Genomic DNA, 20,036 nt, shown 5'->3' with positions numbered 1-20,036 from the left:
GGATAAAGGCTCAAGGGTGCCACTGCTGGGTCAGATGGTAAGTTTAGTTTCATAAAAACTGCCAAACTGTCTTCCAGAGTGGCTGCACCATTTTGTATCCCCACTACCCGTGTATTCGAGATCTCCTCATCCTCACTAGTGTTGGGCGTTATCACTGTCTTTATTTTTCTGTTCAAATAGGTGTGTAGTGATACATCATTGTGGTTATAATTTTCATTTCCCCAATAGCTAATATGTGGAGCACCTTTTAATGTACTTATTTATCTATCTACCTTTTTAATGAAATGTCTGCTGTTCCTGTCACTTGCCCACTTTCAAATTGGACCATTTCTTTTTCTTTTTCATTTATTTTTTGGTTCACGGGCCTCTCGCTGCTGTGGCCTCTCCCGCTGCGGAGCGCAGGCTCAGCGGCCATGGCTCACGGGCCCAGCCGCTCCGCGGCATGTGGGATCTTCCCGGACCGGGGCACGAACCCGTGTCCCCTGCATCGGCAGGCGGACTCTCAACCACTGCGCCATCAGGGAAGCCCCTCACCCATTTTGTTTATGGTGATGAGATTATTTTCACCAGTATGGCCAGCACTCATGTGCTTTTTGATTTTGTTACTGTGAAGCTAGCTCCTTTCAGTATTTATTCAGAATAATACCTTAAACAAAAACATTTTGTAACTTCATAAGGTCCTAGGGGTTTCTTTTGTCTTCTTTGTTTTGTTTTGGCTGTGTGGCCATCTGTATTTTATTGTCGCTTTTTGCCATTTAAGTGTCAAAATTGTCATCGGAGACAATCAACTGAGTCTAAGCTTTGTCAAGAATTTAGGGAGAAGTCATTTTTGCTCAAAATCTGCTGCCTCTGTTATCAGTATTGAAGGGCTAGCAGCTCTGAAGCCCTTGCCTTTCTCCAGCTGGAGAGATGTGAAGATAAGTGAAAACCGGAATTTTTCAGGTGAACCTCTAATTAGTGCGTACCTGCCATGTGCCAGACATTGCATGCTAGGATGATTTCTATTAAAAAGATTCAAGAAAGGCATTTGTTCTTTCAGCAACTGGAGTTTGATTTCCTTTATCATCTTGCTGATCAATGTCTACCCGCAGTGTGAATGATGGAGGAGAAAAGCTAGAGCCACACTGGCTTGCCACTTACCTAGCTGGTACCAGATTCAGGACAAGGACCCAAGTCTTCTACTCTTCAGAACAGTATTAGTCTAAAGCCCAAAGAAGTCATGATGTTTTGTCATTGGAAAACATTTTCTTCACAACACAAAAAGATAGCTAATTAGAATTTACTGAAACTTTCTAAGAGATTCCAAATAATAGAATTTCTAAACAATCAATTAAAATAAATGCTAAGGAAAAACAAATATACCCTTCTAAACATTGGCTAATTGGATACCCAGAAAACTTTCTAGTTATATTTTGCCTTCATTTTTAGATTATCTCACAATCACCACAAGCTGCTAGTTAGCAAAATTATTATGGGGCTAGTTCAGAATTTGCTATATTGGAATCAGCTTTGGTGACAGAAAATCCAGGGGGGACATGAATGAGGGGGAAAGGTTTCTCTCGACTGCCCCCAGATAAAGTGTATGAAAATCTGTTTCTATCTGCAGTGGATTCCTACTTCTCTCGCCAAAGGAACAGTAGATACTGTGTCCAAAGTATGATCTCTGTACACGTTGCTAGGTTACTCAATTTGGAGCCTTTCTCTTTACAGTACATAATCATAAAAAGCCACTGAGAGAGATATAGAGATACGAGATAGGGAGAGGAAATCAGTAGTGTGAATAAATGGGAAATTGATATTGTCATTAAGACACTGGATATGGTAATAAGTATGTGACTAGAAAAGACGTTTGAATCCTAGCCAAGACAGCGTTCCATTTAGCCACAAACTCCAGTAAAATATTTTCAATTCTAAAACCTCCTATTTTTATTTTCCTAACTTCCTCAGAAGTGGGCAGTTCTGTGTGGCTCCTTAAAAAGTTTTCCTACCAAATGAAATGGCGATTTCCTCCAAATGACACACAAAAAGTGATCTGTTTCTCTTTGTGTACTTTGAATCACTGCCCTCATCTCTGTAGTGTTTTGTGTCTCACTCAGATTATCAGCAACTGTAGCTTTCATCTCTAATGCTATTTCTTATTTCCTGTAAATGAGCCCTGAGTTTACCTGGAGAATCTTGTAACTCTACATGGCTACTCTTGTGTGTTCTCTGAAGGCTACATATACGTAAAATATCGGAACCATCTGTCACTGTCTTCCTGCCAGGGCTGGTCTGTTGGCCATCTGGTGCCCCCTTCCCTCCTCGTTCCTCTGTTGTCCCTCTTTGCGTGTGTACTCCCCCACCCCCAGGCCGTGGTCCCAGGGGCCTTCTCTCCGTCTCTGGGTCACACGAGCTCTTTCCTGCCTCCATGCTTGTTGTATGACCTGCCAGGGATGCTCCTGGACCCTCATGGTTTTCAGATGCTGCCTCCTTAGGGAACCCCTCCCTGAGCACATGAAACTTACTGTCTATCACAGACCTCTGCCTGTTCCCTTTCTAACACTTCCTCATACCTGTTTCTCCCACTAGAATATAAAACTCTCTGGAGGTGGGGACACACTGGGCTCTGAAATATTTGATTGATGAATGATGGGATACATGAATTTTTAAAATTTCTGTTGGAATATAGTTGATTTACAATGTTGTATTAGTTTCAGGCATACAGCAAAGTGAATCAGTTATACACGTACATATAGCCACTCTTTAGATTCTTTTCCCATATAGACCATTGCAGAGTAATGAGTTCCCTGTGCCATACGGTAGGTCCTTAATAGTTATGTTTTTTGTATATAGTAGTGTGTATGTGTCAATCCCAATCTCCCAGTTTATCCCTGCCCTCCTTGCCCCTAGTAACCATAAGTTTATTTTCTACATCTGTAACTCTATTTCTGTTTTGTAGATAAGTTCATTTGTAGCTTTTTTTTAGATTCCACATATAAGCGATATCATGTGATATTTGTTTTTCTCTGTTTGACTTACTTCACTCATTATGACAATCTCTAGGTCCCAAAGGCTTCTTGGAAATGGGTACTTGAGCTGAATTTGAAAAGTGATCTTTGCAAATAAGATCATCTATACCATTTTTCTAGATTCCACATATGTATGTTAATATACGATATTTGTTTTTCTCTTTCTGACTTACTTCACCTTGCGTGACACTCTCTAGGTCCATCCACGTCTCTACAACTGACCCAATTTTATTCCTTTTTATGGCTGAGTAATATTCCATTGTATATCTGTACCGTATCTTCTTTATCCATTCCTCTGTTGATGGACATTTAGGTTGCTTCCATGTCCTGGCTATTGTAAATAGTGCTGCTATGAACATTGGGGTGCATGTCTTTTTGAATTATGGTTTTCTCTGGGTATATGTACAGTAGAAACTAACACTACATTGTAAAGCAACTATACCCCGATAAAAATTAATTTTAAAAAAAGTGATCTATGTGAAGACAGCAGGGGATAGAAAAATCAGAGCGTTTTCGACGAGAGAGGTTTGTGTGAAGGTGGCGTTATAAAATAGTAAGTTTTGGGACTTCCCTACTGTCCAGTGGCTAGGACTCTGCACTTCCACTGCAGGGGGCATGAGTTCCATCCCTGGGCCGAGAACTAAGATCCCACATCCTGCATGCTGCCCAGCGCAGCCAAAAGGGAAAAAAAAAAAAAAATAGTAAGTTTAGGAATGGAGGTGGGCCTGTGTGTGTCTCTACTGAGCTGGGAGGGAAATGGTGATAAAGTATAAGCTCTGGGGAGCCAGCAAAAGCTTCTAACCAGGGGAGGGACCTCATCACAATGGCAGCAGTGTGGGGTCTGGTACATGAGTAAGAGGGTTCAGTTTTAATCGCCAAGGAGTAAAACTCTCTGCACCCCACTTCCTGTCTTGTTGATTTTTTTGCCTCATCAGTGACTAAGCTCCGTGACACCCCAGAGTGAAAGAGAATAGAAGTAAAAACTGGAATGGTTGCGTTAGCAGATATTTACAGATGCCTACCCTGTGTCAGGCATTGTACCTCTAATACTGTGGGCTGTGAAAACCGGTGTACAGGATACTTTTCAGTGGTGGTTTTCCCAAGGTAAAATGAGACACATCTTAAAGATTTAGCTATTGGTGCCTGAGCCAGTGAAGACAACTTCTTACCTCCTTAAATAGGAGGGAGATGTATGTAACTTAATAAATGTAATCAATATATGCATTACCTTGCACAGTAATAATTACATATCTGGAGACAACCACAGATAAGAAACAGAACTATTGAAATATGTGCTTCTTTTAAGAAACTTCCAAGAGCTGCATGGAAGCCTCTGTTGTATTCTTGCTGTCAGTTTTGCTTTCGACATGTCATTTGCTCTCTGGAAACCTGACTTTCTTCTTCTGCCTGGACCCCCACACTATAACGTGTTCCAGCTGTAACATCCTTAGATTACTTATGCCACAGATTTTACTGTGTTTTGAAACTGAACTGGAGTACAATGGCTGATTTCACTATTTTTTGCATTTATTTACAAAGCTGCATTCTAGGGAAATAATTCAGTCAGCAAAGATATTTGTTTTGCACAAAAAGTGGTCATTTCAGTCTTGAAACTAGTTCATGTTGTTATCACCACAGAAAGGGAAACCGTTTTTTTTTTGTTTGTTTGTTTTTCAGAATAGTAGGGTTCAGAGCTGTTGCTTATTGATAGGGGAAGGGCAGTTGCCATAGCAACCTAACAGCCTCTGGAGGGAATGTGGTCATGGCCTTAAGCATCCGGCAACCCACCCAGTTTGGAGAGCCCCTCTGAAAAGAATTTCCTTTCATGGAAATCGAATTACTGAAATAAAAAGAGTTGAATTTCTGTAGCTCAGATGTGTCCGTAGGTTCGTGTTGCACACTTACTGTAATGAAAAGCAAAGCATTTATTAGTTGTGTACATACACAAATGAGACCTAGAAGGACACATCAAACGGTAAACTGCTTGTGACTATGGATGACTTTGTTTTTTGCTTCTTTTGTTTTGCACATGTTAACTTTTAAGAAATAAATGTTATTTTACAAACCTTAAGAAAAAAACATTTATAATGAACACAGTATATGGGATTTTCTTCAGGAATGAGGTTCAATCTATTGCATGTTCATTATTCCCTAAATAGGCTCTCAAACACCCAAAGCCACCTTTATTCTTTTTTCACGTGAGCTACAGAGCTTGAAAGCCATTTCAACAAGATGCTGATCGAAGGTTTTTATCAATATTCGGGGCATTCAGTGAGTGTTCTTAGGTGGAGGAAACTCATGGCGTGTAGAAATCTGCTCAAGCTGTGCCGAGTGAAACAAGTGACTTAATATTCTCATCTAATCCTCATGTAACAGAAACCGGCAGTCGGTGGGTCTGCCTCCAGAATTGCTCGCAGGGCAGATTGACATGTGAACACTGTATTTACAGGACCAAAACCCCACTACATTTGCTCTGCGGCTGTGTTTAATGGTTATCAGTTTGGCACGCGGCATGATTGTTTTGGAGAGAGAATAGACGCTTCGGATTTCCTTTTGGCAGTTCTGGAGTCACTGAAATACCTACTGCCGAGGTGAATCATATGAACTTAATTAGATTTGCTACATCATTAGCATTTGAGGAAACCTAAGGAAAATCCTTGTGGGTTGGTGATTGGTTAGGTCAAATAGAAGCACGCTTATTGAGAGGACTGGAAATTGAAAAAGGTGAAATTCTAATGCCTCATAACCCAGATATATTATCTACATAAATCATTTTTTAATCCAGCTGTCAAAGTGATACTTTCCCAGGGATGACCGAAATGCTTGTCTCAGACCACCGGGACCTCTCTGCTTCCAGGCACAGGGATGGACTCCTCTGCACACGGCCAAGTCCACTTGATGGCATGTGTGTGTGGGCAATGAGCTTTACACCTGTAGTGAGAGCTCACGGCTATTTAATAGACACCCCAGGGCCAGCTGGGCAGGCTGTGCCGGTAACCACTAATTGAAGTTGGCAGACCTCATACCACACTTAAATTTACATTTTAACTTTAAGGTGAACTTCATTGCAATGTATCGTCTGTTGTTTTCATTGCAGGAAAAGAACTTAATTTTCTTCCCAAAAGGCATTTCTTTAAATGCTCCAGAAATTTTCTTCTGTACTTTGGATTCTGCAAAGTGACTTAATCGTGGAGAAGAGCCATAAAATATTTACTGTGAGGAGAGGATTGCATTTCGTATTCCAATTTAAGTTAAGGCTAGGATACAATCTGTAACCTATGTTTATCGAAACGATTTTTCTAATCTATCAAAAAGCCGTCACATTCTTTATCAAATGACTTAGCCGCCTAAGTTCATCTAGATGTTATCAGCGATAGGGAAATAAATGAAAGCAAGCAAATTTAATTTCCTGGTGAAGCACTTGAATGATTTTTTTTTTTTAACTTTTAGAAGAAGAAACTTTAAACCTACAGCCTACCATAGATTGAACATCCAGTTTTTCCTGAAAATTCAGAACCCCCAAGTGGCAGCTTCTGCTCTGCACTCAAGCAAGTTGCTGGTAATTAACCAGAAACAAGTTCCAATCTTGTCTGCTACACCTTCCCCTCAGTGTCTCCCCAGTGAGTACATAAAAGATGCAAAATATATCCATCCGAGCTTAACCTCCTGTAGCTCTAATTAAACAGACCTATCTATTCCTCCCCGCCCCCTCCAAGGCACTAAACCGCTAAGCTTCTTATTAAAATTGAAGAAAAAAAATCTTGGTTGGAATTGACGTAAACAAGCAGACAGTTTCACCAGTTTCTCTTTCCCGGGTATAATGGTAGCCCAGGACACAAGCTTTGCCTTGTACCCAAGCAAGACTCTTTGCCCACTTTGAAAGTCTTGCAGCACACTCAAGGGCAACCAGGCCGGCTGGTTCAAATACCGCCAGGGCTGCATCTACCTCTGTGACCTCGGTCACCTCACTTAACCTTCGTCAGCCTTGGCGCCTCACTTGCTGCCACCGCCTAGGCTAGCTGAAAGGATTAAGTGAGATGATGTACATAATTATACTTGTTTATTATTAAAAAAGAACATCTCTTGGTTACCATTTAGTGAATCTCTGGCTTTTCTGTTCTCTGTCTACACGTATATACTCCTTTTCCTGAACCTATAGGCATAAGGACAAACCCATTTTTTTTCCTGTAGCTTCCGCGTTGTTTCTTAGGATATTCATCACGCGTTGCTTAAAGACAAAATTATTCTTCTGTGTCCGTGTGTGCTTGTGCACATCGTTGTCTGTGATATATGACAAATAGGGAATCTCATGTGATCTCTTTGGGGGATCAGTGCTATGTGTCTTAGCCTGGTGCCTGATTGAGGGACCTGATTAAATTTTTATATAGTTCAGCTCCAAGTAAGGAGATTAAAAAATAGTAAGTAAATGCTCTGGTCCATTCAAATAAAATATGTGAACATCACCTCTTTATAGAAACTATATAAATGTAGTTCATCAAAATGTATTAATGAACAGTATCTCTGGGCATTTCTAATATTAAATTTTTGTACTTAACTATAAAAGTAACCAGAACCAGGTCTCAGTTACTAACTACACCTTCATTAGTGTATCTGTGGTTTAATCAGGCTTATTAGAAATTTGTCCACACTGAGCATACGATACAGACCTTGTGAGAATATGTGCAGGACTGGGTTCATCTCATCGGCCTACAGTTTATACAAAGTTGGAAGTAGAAAAGGGGATGTGCATTATCCCCCTAATTCTCAAATATCTGGATTTTTGAAATTTCAACATGAAAATGTGTGTATGCGAATGTATAGACATTCAACCTGAAAAGCTTCTTTGCAAGAAATATTAACCAACCGTAAAGGTAGAAACATACATATGTAACTACAGTAAAGAAGAAAATATATTTTGGATTCTGTATTATATTTTTTTTGGATGCAGACCATAATTACAATGGCTAGATTTGTTTTAAGGAATAGGTTAAACTCATCATATTAGTAAAAGTTATCTGCAAATAAATAATGAGAGCTCTTATAGGTCTTTTCTTTACTCAGTCAGAGATTTCCTGCCAGAAGCTTGTTTGCTTTGTTAATTTGTTCAATTATTAAACTTTGAGAATGCTACTACTACTGGGATCTACTTAACAAGTTTGGGAATAAACCTCCCTAATAGTTGATGGTAGGCTAAAACATTTATTTCCGTGCTTTTCTTATTAAAATTGCAGTGATCTGGTGAACAGAATTAAACTGCTGAAAAATAGCTTGGTCTGATTGATTCATTCAGCAAAACCAAGCTTAAAGGCTGTGTTGCTGTGACACCCAAGATTAACTTAAAAAAAAAAAGTATGCTTAATTTCAGTAAAAACATTGACACATTTCTTTTGGCATTATGTAGATAAAATAAAGTTGATTTTTCCCTTTTCCTTGATTTTTATTTTACATTTAGGAAGTTGTTTTAGCATTCTTTTAAACATAAACTAGAAATTTAACATATTTAAAGAGTAAGAGAAAACAGTAAAGAAAAACCCATTACACTGTAACAAAAGAGTATCATTTGTAAAATAGTAAATATTTTAGCCCTCTTTTTAAATTTTTTTCTTTTTATCCAGCTTCTTAAATTTTTTAGAAAGATGGTGCCAGATGGGGGAAATCACTCTATTCCAGTAGTTTCATTTTATAATCAGTCTTGAAACTTAAAAAAATAGGTTGCAAAATTGGGACAGTGACAAATCCTACTAGAAGTTTTCTGAGTGCAGGTTCAATCCCCCCGACTCTAAAAGAATATATTTTCTATGCCATGAAACAAAGGAATCATCAGGTCGCTTTAGCTAGAATAGATTTCTGCCTTCTGAGCACCATTTGGTGTTGCGAGAATACTATACAAAGAATTTTGTTGCAGAACAAGCAGAAAAATCGAATGCTTTGTAGGATCATCAAAAGTTGCTTTACAGGAGCATTTTAAATTGCCTAGTGCCAAGCAAAGCAAAAATCCTACCTTACAGAGAGCGATTTGTTCATGAGACGACCAAGTGCTGCTACTCACTTATGTTTATCATTATGCATTCACATTCTACGGAAATTCCACTTTCAAACTTTGCTGCCGTGTGGATGCTTTCTTCTATAGAAAGAATTTTGAACTATAAAATTTGACCAGCTTCAGCATCTGTGGAAATTTGAGAGCGTTGCCTTTTTTTTTCCTCTCTATTGAATGTAAAGTGTTTTAACAAAAGCATTGTAGCCACAGTACATATTAAATGTCCAAATTCACACATAGTGTATCTCAAAAGAATTTAGACTTTTAACTTTTTAAACCTCAGGATATCTTTGGAGACTGATAGCAGCAAATCAACAGGATGTGTTATGGGAAGATTTAATAAAGAAATGGTTTTTTTTTTGGCTTTCAGTTGAAAATGGTGAGGCTGCTTCAGGTCATAGCCCAAGACTGTATCTGGGGGAAAGTTTGAAAACAGAACCAAACCAAAGTGGTTTGGATGGGGTGCTAGTTTTAACTTTGTGATTACTAATTTAGTGTTTATGGAAAATTAAAATGAGTTAATATTCGTAAAATATTTAGTACAGTCCCTGGGCCAAAATGAGCACTGTGTACTTTTTTAAAAAGTGATTTCTGATAAGATTATAAATTATAGAAAGAAGTTGTCACTTGCTTTCACTTATTTCTGATTTTAAAATAGTGAAATTTATTTATATAATAAATTATTGACTTTAATGTTAAATTTGGATTTTAAAATTTGTTCTACCTCAGTTTCTACAGTACTGTAGAATTAATGTATAGAGATTCATAGATAATTTTGTATTAAGATTTTGTATATTCTGACACCGCTGTTGAATTTGAACCATGAATCATTTCTATGTGTATTTTAATATCATTCTCCAACTTTGTGTTAGGTAGCTAGACTGTATCCAGGGAAAGCCATCTAGATCAGAAATAATATTTCTGTCTAACTTCAGAAAAGAGGCTTCCATTTTAAAAATGGAGTTTGAATTTAAATGACTATCCTAACTGAGAATTCAGTTCCATCCTTTAACTAGCTGAAAGAAATCTTGGAAAACAAAAATTGTACCAAATTGCCAGTAATTTGCATTAAAGAGGAAGAATTGGACTTTTTACTTTTAAGTCAGCAGCCATGGAAGATATTCTAGTGAAGTTAAGTAATAGAGATCTTAGCTTTTAATTTAGTCAAGATTATGATTTTAAATGAAAGCTTTGCTGAAATAATTGGGATTGACTATAATGTTTTAGGTGCTATACAAATCTGGATGAAATGATATTATTCATATACTGTCTTATTTAGTTATGTTGTTTCAACTGTGTCTTAAAAGTGAGAGACCTCATATCAACAAGTGTTTGCATCTCATGTGCATGGTGTTAGAAAAATAAAAAACATAGCTGTAATGATGGGGGAAGCATCCTGTTAGTTTGGAGGTAGATTAGGGACTCCGCTGTCTGAAGAATAAATTTCATAGGTCTGTGCTGTATACAAAATTGCTACAGACGTAAAATGTATATTTTAAGCTCTGTTTTAAAACCACGATACATTCTGTTTAAACCATTAGCTTAAATGAAACCTTTTATTTTACATTAGTAAAGTTGTATTTATTTAATTCAGCAATGAAATTAATTTAGAGTTGCTGGCACAGTGCCTTCACAGGTTTCTGTGACTCATTTGTCATTCAAGACACCAGCATCGTTTTTTCCTCATCTGCTGAAGCATGTTCTGGCTGTGGGCAAGTAAGTGTTCATGGTAGATTTAATACAAATTTTCTCTGATAATATTTGGAAACTGGGTGATGTCTAACCTTGCGTAAATAACTAGGGCTAATCAACTTAAAATCAAAATGTAAGTCTCTAAGTTCATGGACTTTAAAGCTATCAAACATGCATCATTTTGGTATATTAATTTAGTTTTTCTCATAATATTTTGGGTTAACTCTTGCTCTGCGCATTAAGATCCCTAGACAAAAAATTGCATTCAGAAGCAAAACCTGTTGTTTATTGTTAAATAATAACTAACAAGGACTAAATGGAATTGGAGTTTAGGTTTAAAACTTCACAAATCACTTAAAGCTATTTCTTAATGTTCTTCCTAGAGAAGAAATGATAACTGTGTGATCTGTGTGTCTTGTTCAGTGCTTGTTACATTTATAGTTTAATTCACCCTCACTCCCAGCGCCCTCTTAGAAACAAAATGTATTCTCCTAGTTTAAATGCATTATGGTGGCGTAATAATTATTATGTGATATAACCCGGACCTTTTTGTTTGCCAAGTAATTTAAAAAACAGTTTTCTGAGTTACTACTTTGAAATTAAGCTGTGGATTGATGTTTCTCATTATTCCAAGAAGGAACATGAAATCTGGATTTATCAGATAATCCGATAGACAATGTATTTTGACTTTGATGTGTTTCTCATTGCAGTGACCTGCATTTCTGACTTTCCATTAAATGTTTAGGAAAATTAGTTGAATAGTTTTTCAGGAAAGTGAAAGGGATTCATCATCCTGTATCAACTATAAGAAAGTAAGAACATATATGAAGGACCTAAATTTTCTTATCTCACTTTAAGCTTCACAATTTTCCAACTCGGGGTGCTATGTAGTCTTATGCAATGGGCTGTATCCAACTTTCTGTCATTAGAAGGACTGAAAAAAATTATTCCAAAATTGTTCTTAGAAAGAAATCTGAGTCTGAAATTGCCTTGAATTAAAAAAACAAGCGACTGCTTTAAAAATAAATCAAATGATATTTTATGGGCTTTATTCTTGACTTTTTTGAAGTGTGTGTGCCTCGATTATGTTCAGTTATCTGTTGGGCTCTTTTACTTGGAATCTTCCTGTAACTGACTGACAGGCTACTTTTCTATAGTAGCAATGCTTGGAAATTAAGTTCTTTCCGGGGGAATGGGGGTGGGGTGGGGTGGATTTTTTAACCATTTCTGGAGCTTCTGACTTCCTGATCTGGCCACACTTATTAACCTGTCATTCTAGGCCCAGGAACTGGCAGTAAGTGTGTAGGCTCCCTGCTTCTCACCAGGGGGCAGCATCAGATCCTGCCTTTCACTGGATGCAGCCTGGCTCCTTCAGTAGCTTCAGTGGTCTCCACCCTCCTTCCTCATACAGCACTTAAACTTGTTTTGGTATTTTCTTGCATTTTTTAAGGCTCAGTAACTGTCCAATAAATGGTAGCTGTCAGGCACTGTGTTACAATGGATATTACTTCTCAGTGTGGACTGTTCTGTATACCAGGATCTTGTCTTCAATGATGTTTTGGGCTATCATTTCAGATACCTTGTGTTTATTAGAACCTGAAAAATCTTAAGAGGAAAACAAAGACCTAGCAATTATTAGGTCAATTATACTTCAAAAACAAACAAACAAACTCGTAGAAAATGAGATCAGATTTGTGGTTACCAGAGACAGGGGTTGGGGGGAGAGGGAATTGGATGAAGGTGGTCAAAATATACAAACTTCCAGTTATAAAATAAATAGTTCTAGGGATTCACTGTATAACATGATAAATATAATTAACACTGCTATTTGTTATGTATGAAAGTTCTCCTCACAAGGAAAAATTATTTTTCTATTTTGTTAATTTTGTATCTATATGAGATGATAGATGTTCACTAAACCTATGGTGATAATCATTTTATGATGTGTGTGAGTCAAATCCTTATGCTGTACACCTTAAACTTATACAGTGCTGTATGTCAATTACATCTCAGTAAAACTGGAAGAAAAAAACCCCTGCAATTATTGAGCACTGTGGTATGTCAGGCATGAAAGCAGGTACTTCTCATAGGCTGCTGCCCAAGCTAGAGATGCAAAAAGGCAAGGTAACAACAGAGTCACAGAACAATAGAATATCACAAGGACAGATAGGTTAGAAGTGGATTTATTTAGAGAGAAACACACTCCACAGACAGAGCGTGGGCCATCTCAGAAGGTGAGAAAAGGCACAAGGACAGAACTTGTAATACTTCTCTTTTGCTGTTGACTAAACAGAGCCTTGGAGAGGTTAAAGCCTAGTAGAACAAAGATTCCTTTCAGATAGAATTCCAAATTCCATGCTGTATCAATTATATTATACAGCCTTGCCATAAAAACAAGAAAAAGATTTGTTGAGAGTGACCATAGCCACACTGCGGAATGCTGGAGGCTGATTTCAGTGATGTGAATCCTTTGACACGGTGACAGGAGAATTTACGGCTGACATCCTTAAAACTTTCGTGGGGAAATGAGGCTAAGTTTTGAGACGTCTTGAGCGATCCCGTGAAAGCCCTAACTTATATACATTTACATACACATGTAATAACATATAACCTGTATTACATTCACCAAAACATACGGATAAATGCAATACTTGGTTTTTTGTGTGATGAAGACTGTTACAATCTACTCTCTTAGCAGCTCGCAAATTTGCAATACAGTGTTATTAACTTCAGTTGATATTAAGTACACTTAACTTTTAAAGCCTATCAGTAATATTTTGTCTTAATCATGGATCCTATTTTATTAAGTTTTATTTATTTTTATTTTCATCTGCTAGAAAATTTCCAGGATCTCTGTCGTCCGCAATTTCTCCAAGATACTTAAAATTTTATTTTGTTTTGTTACAGAAAATCAGCAAATAGAGAATTTTTCTTTCGCCCGGGTCTATGATTTTTTGATTTGAAATTGTCATTTCACATTGTTTGCTTCCTTTTCTGGTTATAACGTGCATAGCAACCCAGATGGTTCATACATAAACAGTTTGAGTTATGCTTCTTTAAATTATTTAGGATAGCCTAGGAGTTTCCTGATACCCAGGACCATCTGTTTATTGCTCTATGTGTTACCGTCATGCTTAAGTGTGTGCTTTCAGCTTTTCCACGTCTTAACATCTACCTTCCTTATATACAATGGGAAAGGCTTCTTAGACCGAATTTAACCCTTTTGAGGCTCTGTTGTAAAAGCCTTAATCCCAGCTTGCCTTCCATTTTATTTTTATTTGTTCTTGTTATTGCTATTCTCAGTAGTTGTGCTTCAAAATTTGCAGAATGAATGTAGTCAGGCTTGAGTCTTAACTTGGCTCTGTACGTAGCTTGTCAACCTTGGGCAAGTTCCTTCACCCTGGTTTCTTCATCTGTGAACTGGAATATAATACCTACCTCATAGATTCGTTAAAATGTTTAAATGAGATAAAATACAATTCATTTAGCACCACACCTGCTGCATCATAAGTACGGATTACTATTATTATTATTAACATATTTTGGAAAGAAAATTCTCATACTTACAAAAAGACATATTCAGAAGTAAATTCAAATACCCTATATTAGAGTTTCGTGCAAGGGTCTTTTGGAAGGAATATCTGTTTTTCTCAAAGCATCTGATTATTTATACCACAAGCACGGTATATGTAGGTGTTACTACCTGATTGGTTTAAGGTTTACTTTCAGTTCTTCTCATTGGATCCAAGGTGAAACTTTGGACCATGAATAGCTGGAAGGAAGTTTCTCCTGGCACCTGGCTGGGTTCTCTTCTGTTGCCCCTGGTTACATGTTCCACTGTGATTTGCTTTCTAACCTCACCGTCCCATCTGTCATTGTTCCGTGTGGATTGAGCCCGTCCACGTACAAGCTCCCCAGGAAGAGAGACCAGAAACTGGTACTTCTCATCTTAGCCCCTGTGCTGGAGACTACCTGCAATCCTCATGACAACCCTGTGGGTTAGGTAACTATTTATTCCAAATTTTATGCAGATTAATATTTCTGAATCAAAAATCATCCCAGTTAAAAAAAATAAGTGTACTTATGTGACCAATGGAAAAGAAGAATATGATGAATCTGGATTGTTTTGAAAATTCAGGGCATATGGTTGCTATAGTTATGGTGTCAAAATGTGGTATATAACGAAGAGAGATACTTTGTGCAGCATTACTCTGGTACGTTGATCTATACATCTGCCAATGAGTTTCAAATATTCCTTTTTCTGTGTGTGTGTATGTACAGCTTCTATATGAAAAAAACTGAGCTTGAACAAGGATGCCAGTTTTAATGGTTGCCCAAAGAAACATGTAGTCACACATAAATCATTCATATGTGAACCAGTTCAGTGGGAAGTAACTCTGTACAGCTGCTTGACCCAAACATCTTATTTCCAGCTGCTTTAAAAGAAGTTTTAACACAAGTCCGTGGAAAGAATAACTTGTCTCTTTAATATACTTTAGATAGCAAAGGGTTAAAATTTCAGACTGTTTCCATAGGTTAGGGTATATCCTTATAAAACTGAATCATATATTCTTGAATTATCTTCCATGATTTTTAGAATTACTTTTTATATATTTATATAAAGTAATTTATAATAATATAATTCCATATACCTTACAGTAATTGTTTTCAAATTAAGAAAATGCTATATATAAAATCACAAACTTGTGTTAACACAAAATAGGAACTTTTATCCACATAAGATGATTCTTCTTTTTACTCTTTACTTTTATATCAGTGCCAATTAATTACAAAAGTAATACTGTGTCACAAAAGCTCCAACAATACATATAAGGTACAAGTAGAGTCGTTTGTCACTTCCTTGTCACTCCCAGCCTCCAAGGGTGGCCTCTGTTGACAGTTCAAGTGTGACCTCACAGACATTTTTCTATGCTCCTGCAAACATGTAGATGCATTCCTGTAGGGTGATTCTCACATTCTTGAGAAATTAGAAACATTGCTGTTTAAAAATAAATTTTAGTTTCGTGATGTTGGTCATTCTGCTAAAAGGAGTGATTTTCACAAACACTGAAACATCATTTTGTCATAGGCCAGCTTTCCAGGGAACTAGTTTGAAAGAATAATATTTTATACCAGGTGTAAAATCAAAGGTATTTAAGGGAAATATTTTCCCCTGGCTTTTCTGTATTTTGCAGTGCCCGTGGAAAGTTTGTGTATGAAGGATGCAGTATTCAAGGGAGGCGGAAAAACAGCTCGTGTCAACTAAAGTAATAAAACTGAGTTAATCCTAAATTGACAATTTAAATCCCTTCAAAATAACTTGTTTCAATCAAGAAACAGTCTACCCAATCTGTCATCTCTTTTGAGCTTATTAGTAGTGGAATTTTTTAGGTGACTCTTTAAACCTTATGTCTGCAAGGTTCTCAAGTTATTGATGAAGATTTCTTGTTGCTGGGAAAACCAGCACTACTTGGTGTTTGATACTGTACGTCGCAGTAGTTATTTTGGGGGCAGGAAGAGTGTGCAAATGGCCAGCTGCTTCCCTTTGTCGCTGACTCTTCTATTCCCAGGCCCGTTCTGCCCTGATACACTTGTCACTGGGAGAAATATATACAGAAGATAGGGACTGAGCATCAGCATTCCTTTAAAAATTTCTGCTCAAATGAAATGCAAAAATACAGTTAGTAAAATATGTAAGAAAATGTGGACCTTTCCAGAGCATTTGTGACACAAAGCAATGGAGAAAGTGGATGTGTAAACTCAAAGATGTGATTTCAGGTAATAGCTGTGAATGGTAATATCATTTTCCTAAGAATAGTTTAATCACATCTCTCTTTTGAGATTTCTTTTAACTCTCTAAAAATTTTATTTTCAAATTTGAATTTGTCACTTGAATAACATTTCTTTTTTTTTCCTGAAGATAACTTTCTACAGGGTCTCCTGTGGTCAGGATCTTACTTTTTTTAATTAATTAATTTTTTATTGAAGCACAGTTGATTTACTATGTAGTGTTAGTAGTTTTAGGTTACAGCAAAGTGATTCAGTTATACATATGTATATATTCTTAGGGATCTTACATTTTTTTGAACCAGATCTCTAGCCTCCTGGAGTTCATAGTCTCTCAGGGAAGATAGATAATTGGGCAAAAACAATGGATTGTGCTGAGTTCAGTGCTGTGGGAGTTCAGGGCAGAAGCCTCTCCCTCATCAGTGGTGCAGAGTTGAGGAGGTGCTGTCAAGGAAGGCTTCCTGGTGGAGGTGACTCCCAAGGTGATAGGTGAGAGATGTTCGCACATCAGTTGGGCAAAGAGTGGTAGTGGGCTTGGGGTGTGAGTAGCCAGGGGACTGTCAGTGTCTGCAAAACCTGGCTGTGAGAGAGACCTGAACATAGGCAAGTAACTGGTAGTTCAGTCTGGTTACATAGAGTAATTATAAATATTTATTGTGAAAGTAATACATGTTTGTCCTATATAAAATTTGAAAAATTCAAGAAACAAGAGAAAACATATACTGTCACTAATTTCAAGCTGCAGAGTTTACTGTGAACATTTGTCATGATTTTGTCATTTGTACACAGCCTGTTTGGTATAATTCCACTTTGCCTTAAGCAACAGATATGTATGTAGGCATAAAATGCATATACATATATGAAAACATATCTTAAGTAAAACTCGGATCAGGCCAAACATGCTATTTGTTACCTGCTTGTTTCACATTATAATATTATTATAATGTGAAAAAATTATAATGCCCCTGGATGCCATTGTATTTGAAAGTGAAATGTTTCATTTCTGTGAATAAAATATTTTTGAAGCTAACCATCTGGATTCTTCTCTGCAGGAAGAATGTTTCCTGAACCTGGAGGCTCCTATATCGAGGGTATGTGGGTACGACACGCCGTTCCCTCACATTTTTGAGCCGTTCTACATCCCAGACAAATGGAAGTGCTATGACGCCCTTCGAAAAATGATCAACTATTGACCACAGGTAAGTCTGCCCTGCGTTTTGAGAAAACTACTGAGTGTTCCTCACATTAACGTCCTGTTGATCAAGGAACAACCGTCATCAGTGTGTTGTTGTCTTTTCATAAATGGCAACTTCCAGAACAAAGTGTGGATTTCAGAAAAAAAAAATGTGAATTTATAGTAGTATGTTTACATTTAATAGAAGTATATCAAGCATATGCATTATCTGATTTCTATAAAACAAATACATGCACATGTTAACATTGAATAATCACTAGATGAAGATGCCGTCTGCCATGATTGCAAATATACCCTACCCTGTTGTTCCAACTTTATCCTCATTTCTATATATTTTTATCTGCAATTTAAACCGTTCATGAATAGGGTTAATTTCTGTTATTTAAAGATGGCCCTTCAGGCACCGTTAAATTGGACGCCAGTGATTTAAACTATATGATGATCCATAGCGTTCTGAAACTTGCCTTCATGTTATCTTGAAAGATACATTTGTTGAACAGGAAACCTATTTATTATGTATAAGGGAAACTGTTACTTAAAAAAAAATCCAGCACCGCTACCATTCCCAGAACCTTTCTTGGCAGGTGAATGTTTTAAAATTATGGCTAGTAAGTGACATTTATTCATTGTGATTTTCTAGGTCATGCTTTTCTGTCCCTCTGGCAGTGTTATTCTAGCAAAAATGAATACCGTTTAAAGACTGTTAAGTTAGTTTTCAGGGCTTTAATATAGAAGATGCTATCACCAATACACTGATTTATTTTACCTTTGGCATTTTTGAAATGGTTCAAAATGCGTAGATAGGGATTAAGTGCTTTACATTTTAATATCTAGGTTGTCCAAAATAATAATAATACATTTTGAAGAACCATGATCTTTGAAAGGAAAGGGAAGAATAGGCTTTATATAATAACATAGCCCATACTTTTTAAAGATTAGGAAATACTATGATTCTTGAATTCTGTGTATCGGTAGTAAAGCCAGCTCACCTCAATCCAAAGAGAGATATACCTTTACATTTGGGCATGTAGAGAAAATAATGCCCTCCGTCCACCACCTATGATCCCCACCTTTTTGTGGTTCTATTCTATCCTCTATTCTGAGGATATTGTCATAGGCATTAGTAGGGCCATTAGTCTACATGCCCCAGTATTCTCTCAGACATGCAGAGGTACCACTGTATTTCTGATGACCTCTTAATGTCTGTGAGAGCAGCTAGCTTCTACAGTCTCACTTAAGCCTGGTTGGAGGACTTCCTCACTTTTATGTCCATCTTGTTCCTTGCATGGACCATCCATAATGGAAAGACAAGGTAATACTCTGTGGCCGTGTCCTTGTTGCTTTTTTTTTTTTTTGCAGTACGTGGGCCTCTCACTGCTGTGGCCTGTCCCGTTGCAGAGCACAGGCTCTGGACGCGCAGGCTCAGCGGCCATGGCTCACGGGCCCAGCTGCTCCATGGCATGTGAGATCTTCCTGGACCAGGGCACGAACCGGTGTCCCCTGCATCGGCAGGCGGACTCTCAACCACTGCGCCACCAGGGAAGCCCCTGTTGCTATTTTTAAAGTAATCTTTAGGTGCTGGTTTTAAATTTGGATATGTATTTCTTTTTGAACCTAAAAAGAACAAATTTAGACCTCTCATGAAAATACGATAAAAGAAGAGTAACTCCTCTATGCTAAAAGTTACATATGGTGTTAAAGAAAGTAGTCATGCAGTTGAGAAAATCTGTATTTAATTCACAGTGGCCAGAGTGTCTATAATCGTTATTGACTTCTTTTACAGAAAAACCTGAAGATTAGGACTAGATACGGAAATATTTTTCTGAATTTTTAAATATTTCCTCTTCTTGAAAATAGAGTTTTTATGAAATGAACCGACTTGGATATTGGCTGGAAAATGATGAATTAAGTATTGTATTCACACATATGAATTGATAACTTCCATTAAGAGTTATTTCAGATTAATTTTTAAAAATATTCTGCATGGTAGGCTTATAAATTCCATTTAATTACGTCTGTAAATATTGGATGTGGGTTACTATTCAATAAAGCCAAAATGAGACTGTCTTTGTTTTTGCCCTTAGTAAAAAGAATTCTTGTGGCAGAGTAAAAGAGTGACGTAACTTGTTAATTCCATCTGAATGAAAGTGAAATGTTTAGAAATGCTGATTTTTCAACTTTATTGTATTTGGTTTCATTCTTTATGGCTCAGACAGTTGTATGTTGATGAAACTTCTGGAATGTTTTTCTTTGTTCTTCCCACTTGTCCCAACAAGGTGGTCTACTGAGGGGCATGCTCACCTTTTCTCCAGAG

The 20,036-nt window shown here is 37.3% G+C and overlaps 1 protein-coding gene across 1 annotated transcript in view; it reads left to right on the top strand.

Moving 5' to 3' along the window:
* BCKDHB (branched chain keto acid dehydrogenase E1 subunit beta) overlaps positions 1-19,789 on the top strand; it is a 236,875-nt gene extending 217,086 nt beyond the window's left edge. The window contains exons 10-11 of the mRNA XM_065888499.1: positions 17,580-17,726; positions 19,506-19,789. Of these exons, the coding sequence (XP_065744571.1) occupies positions 17,580-17,720 (141 nt within the window). The 3' untranslated portion in view covers positions 17,721-17,726; positions 19,506-19,789. The remainder of the gene's footprint in view (positions 1-17,579; positions 17,727-19,505) is intronic.
* The last annotated feature ends 247 nt before the right edge of the window (positions 19,790-20,036 follow it).

The sequence above is a fragment of the Phocoena phocoena genome, chromosome 12 (genome assembly GCF_963924675.1).
Source record: "Phocoena phocoena chromosome 12, mPhoPho1.1, whole genome shotgun sequence".
In the NCBI taxonomy this organism is placed as follows: domain Eukaryota; kingdom Metazoa; phylum Chordata; class Mammalia; order Artiodactyla; family Phocoenidae; genus Phocoena; species Phocoena phocoena.
Note: the sequence above shows the minus strand (reverse complement) of the source record. Positions and strands in the feature narration are given on the sequence as shown.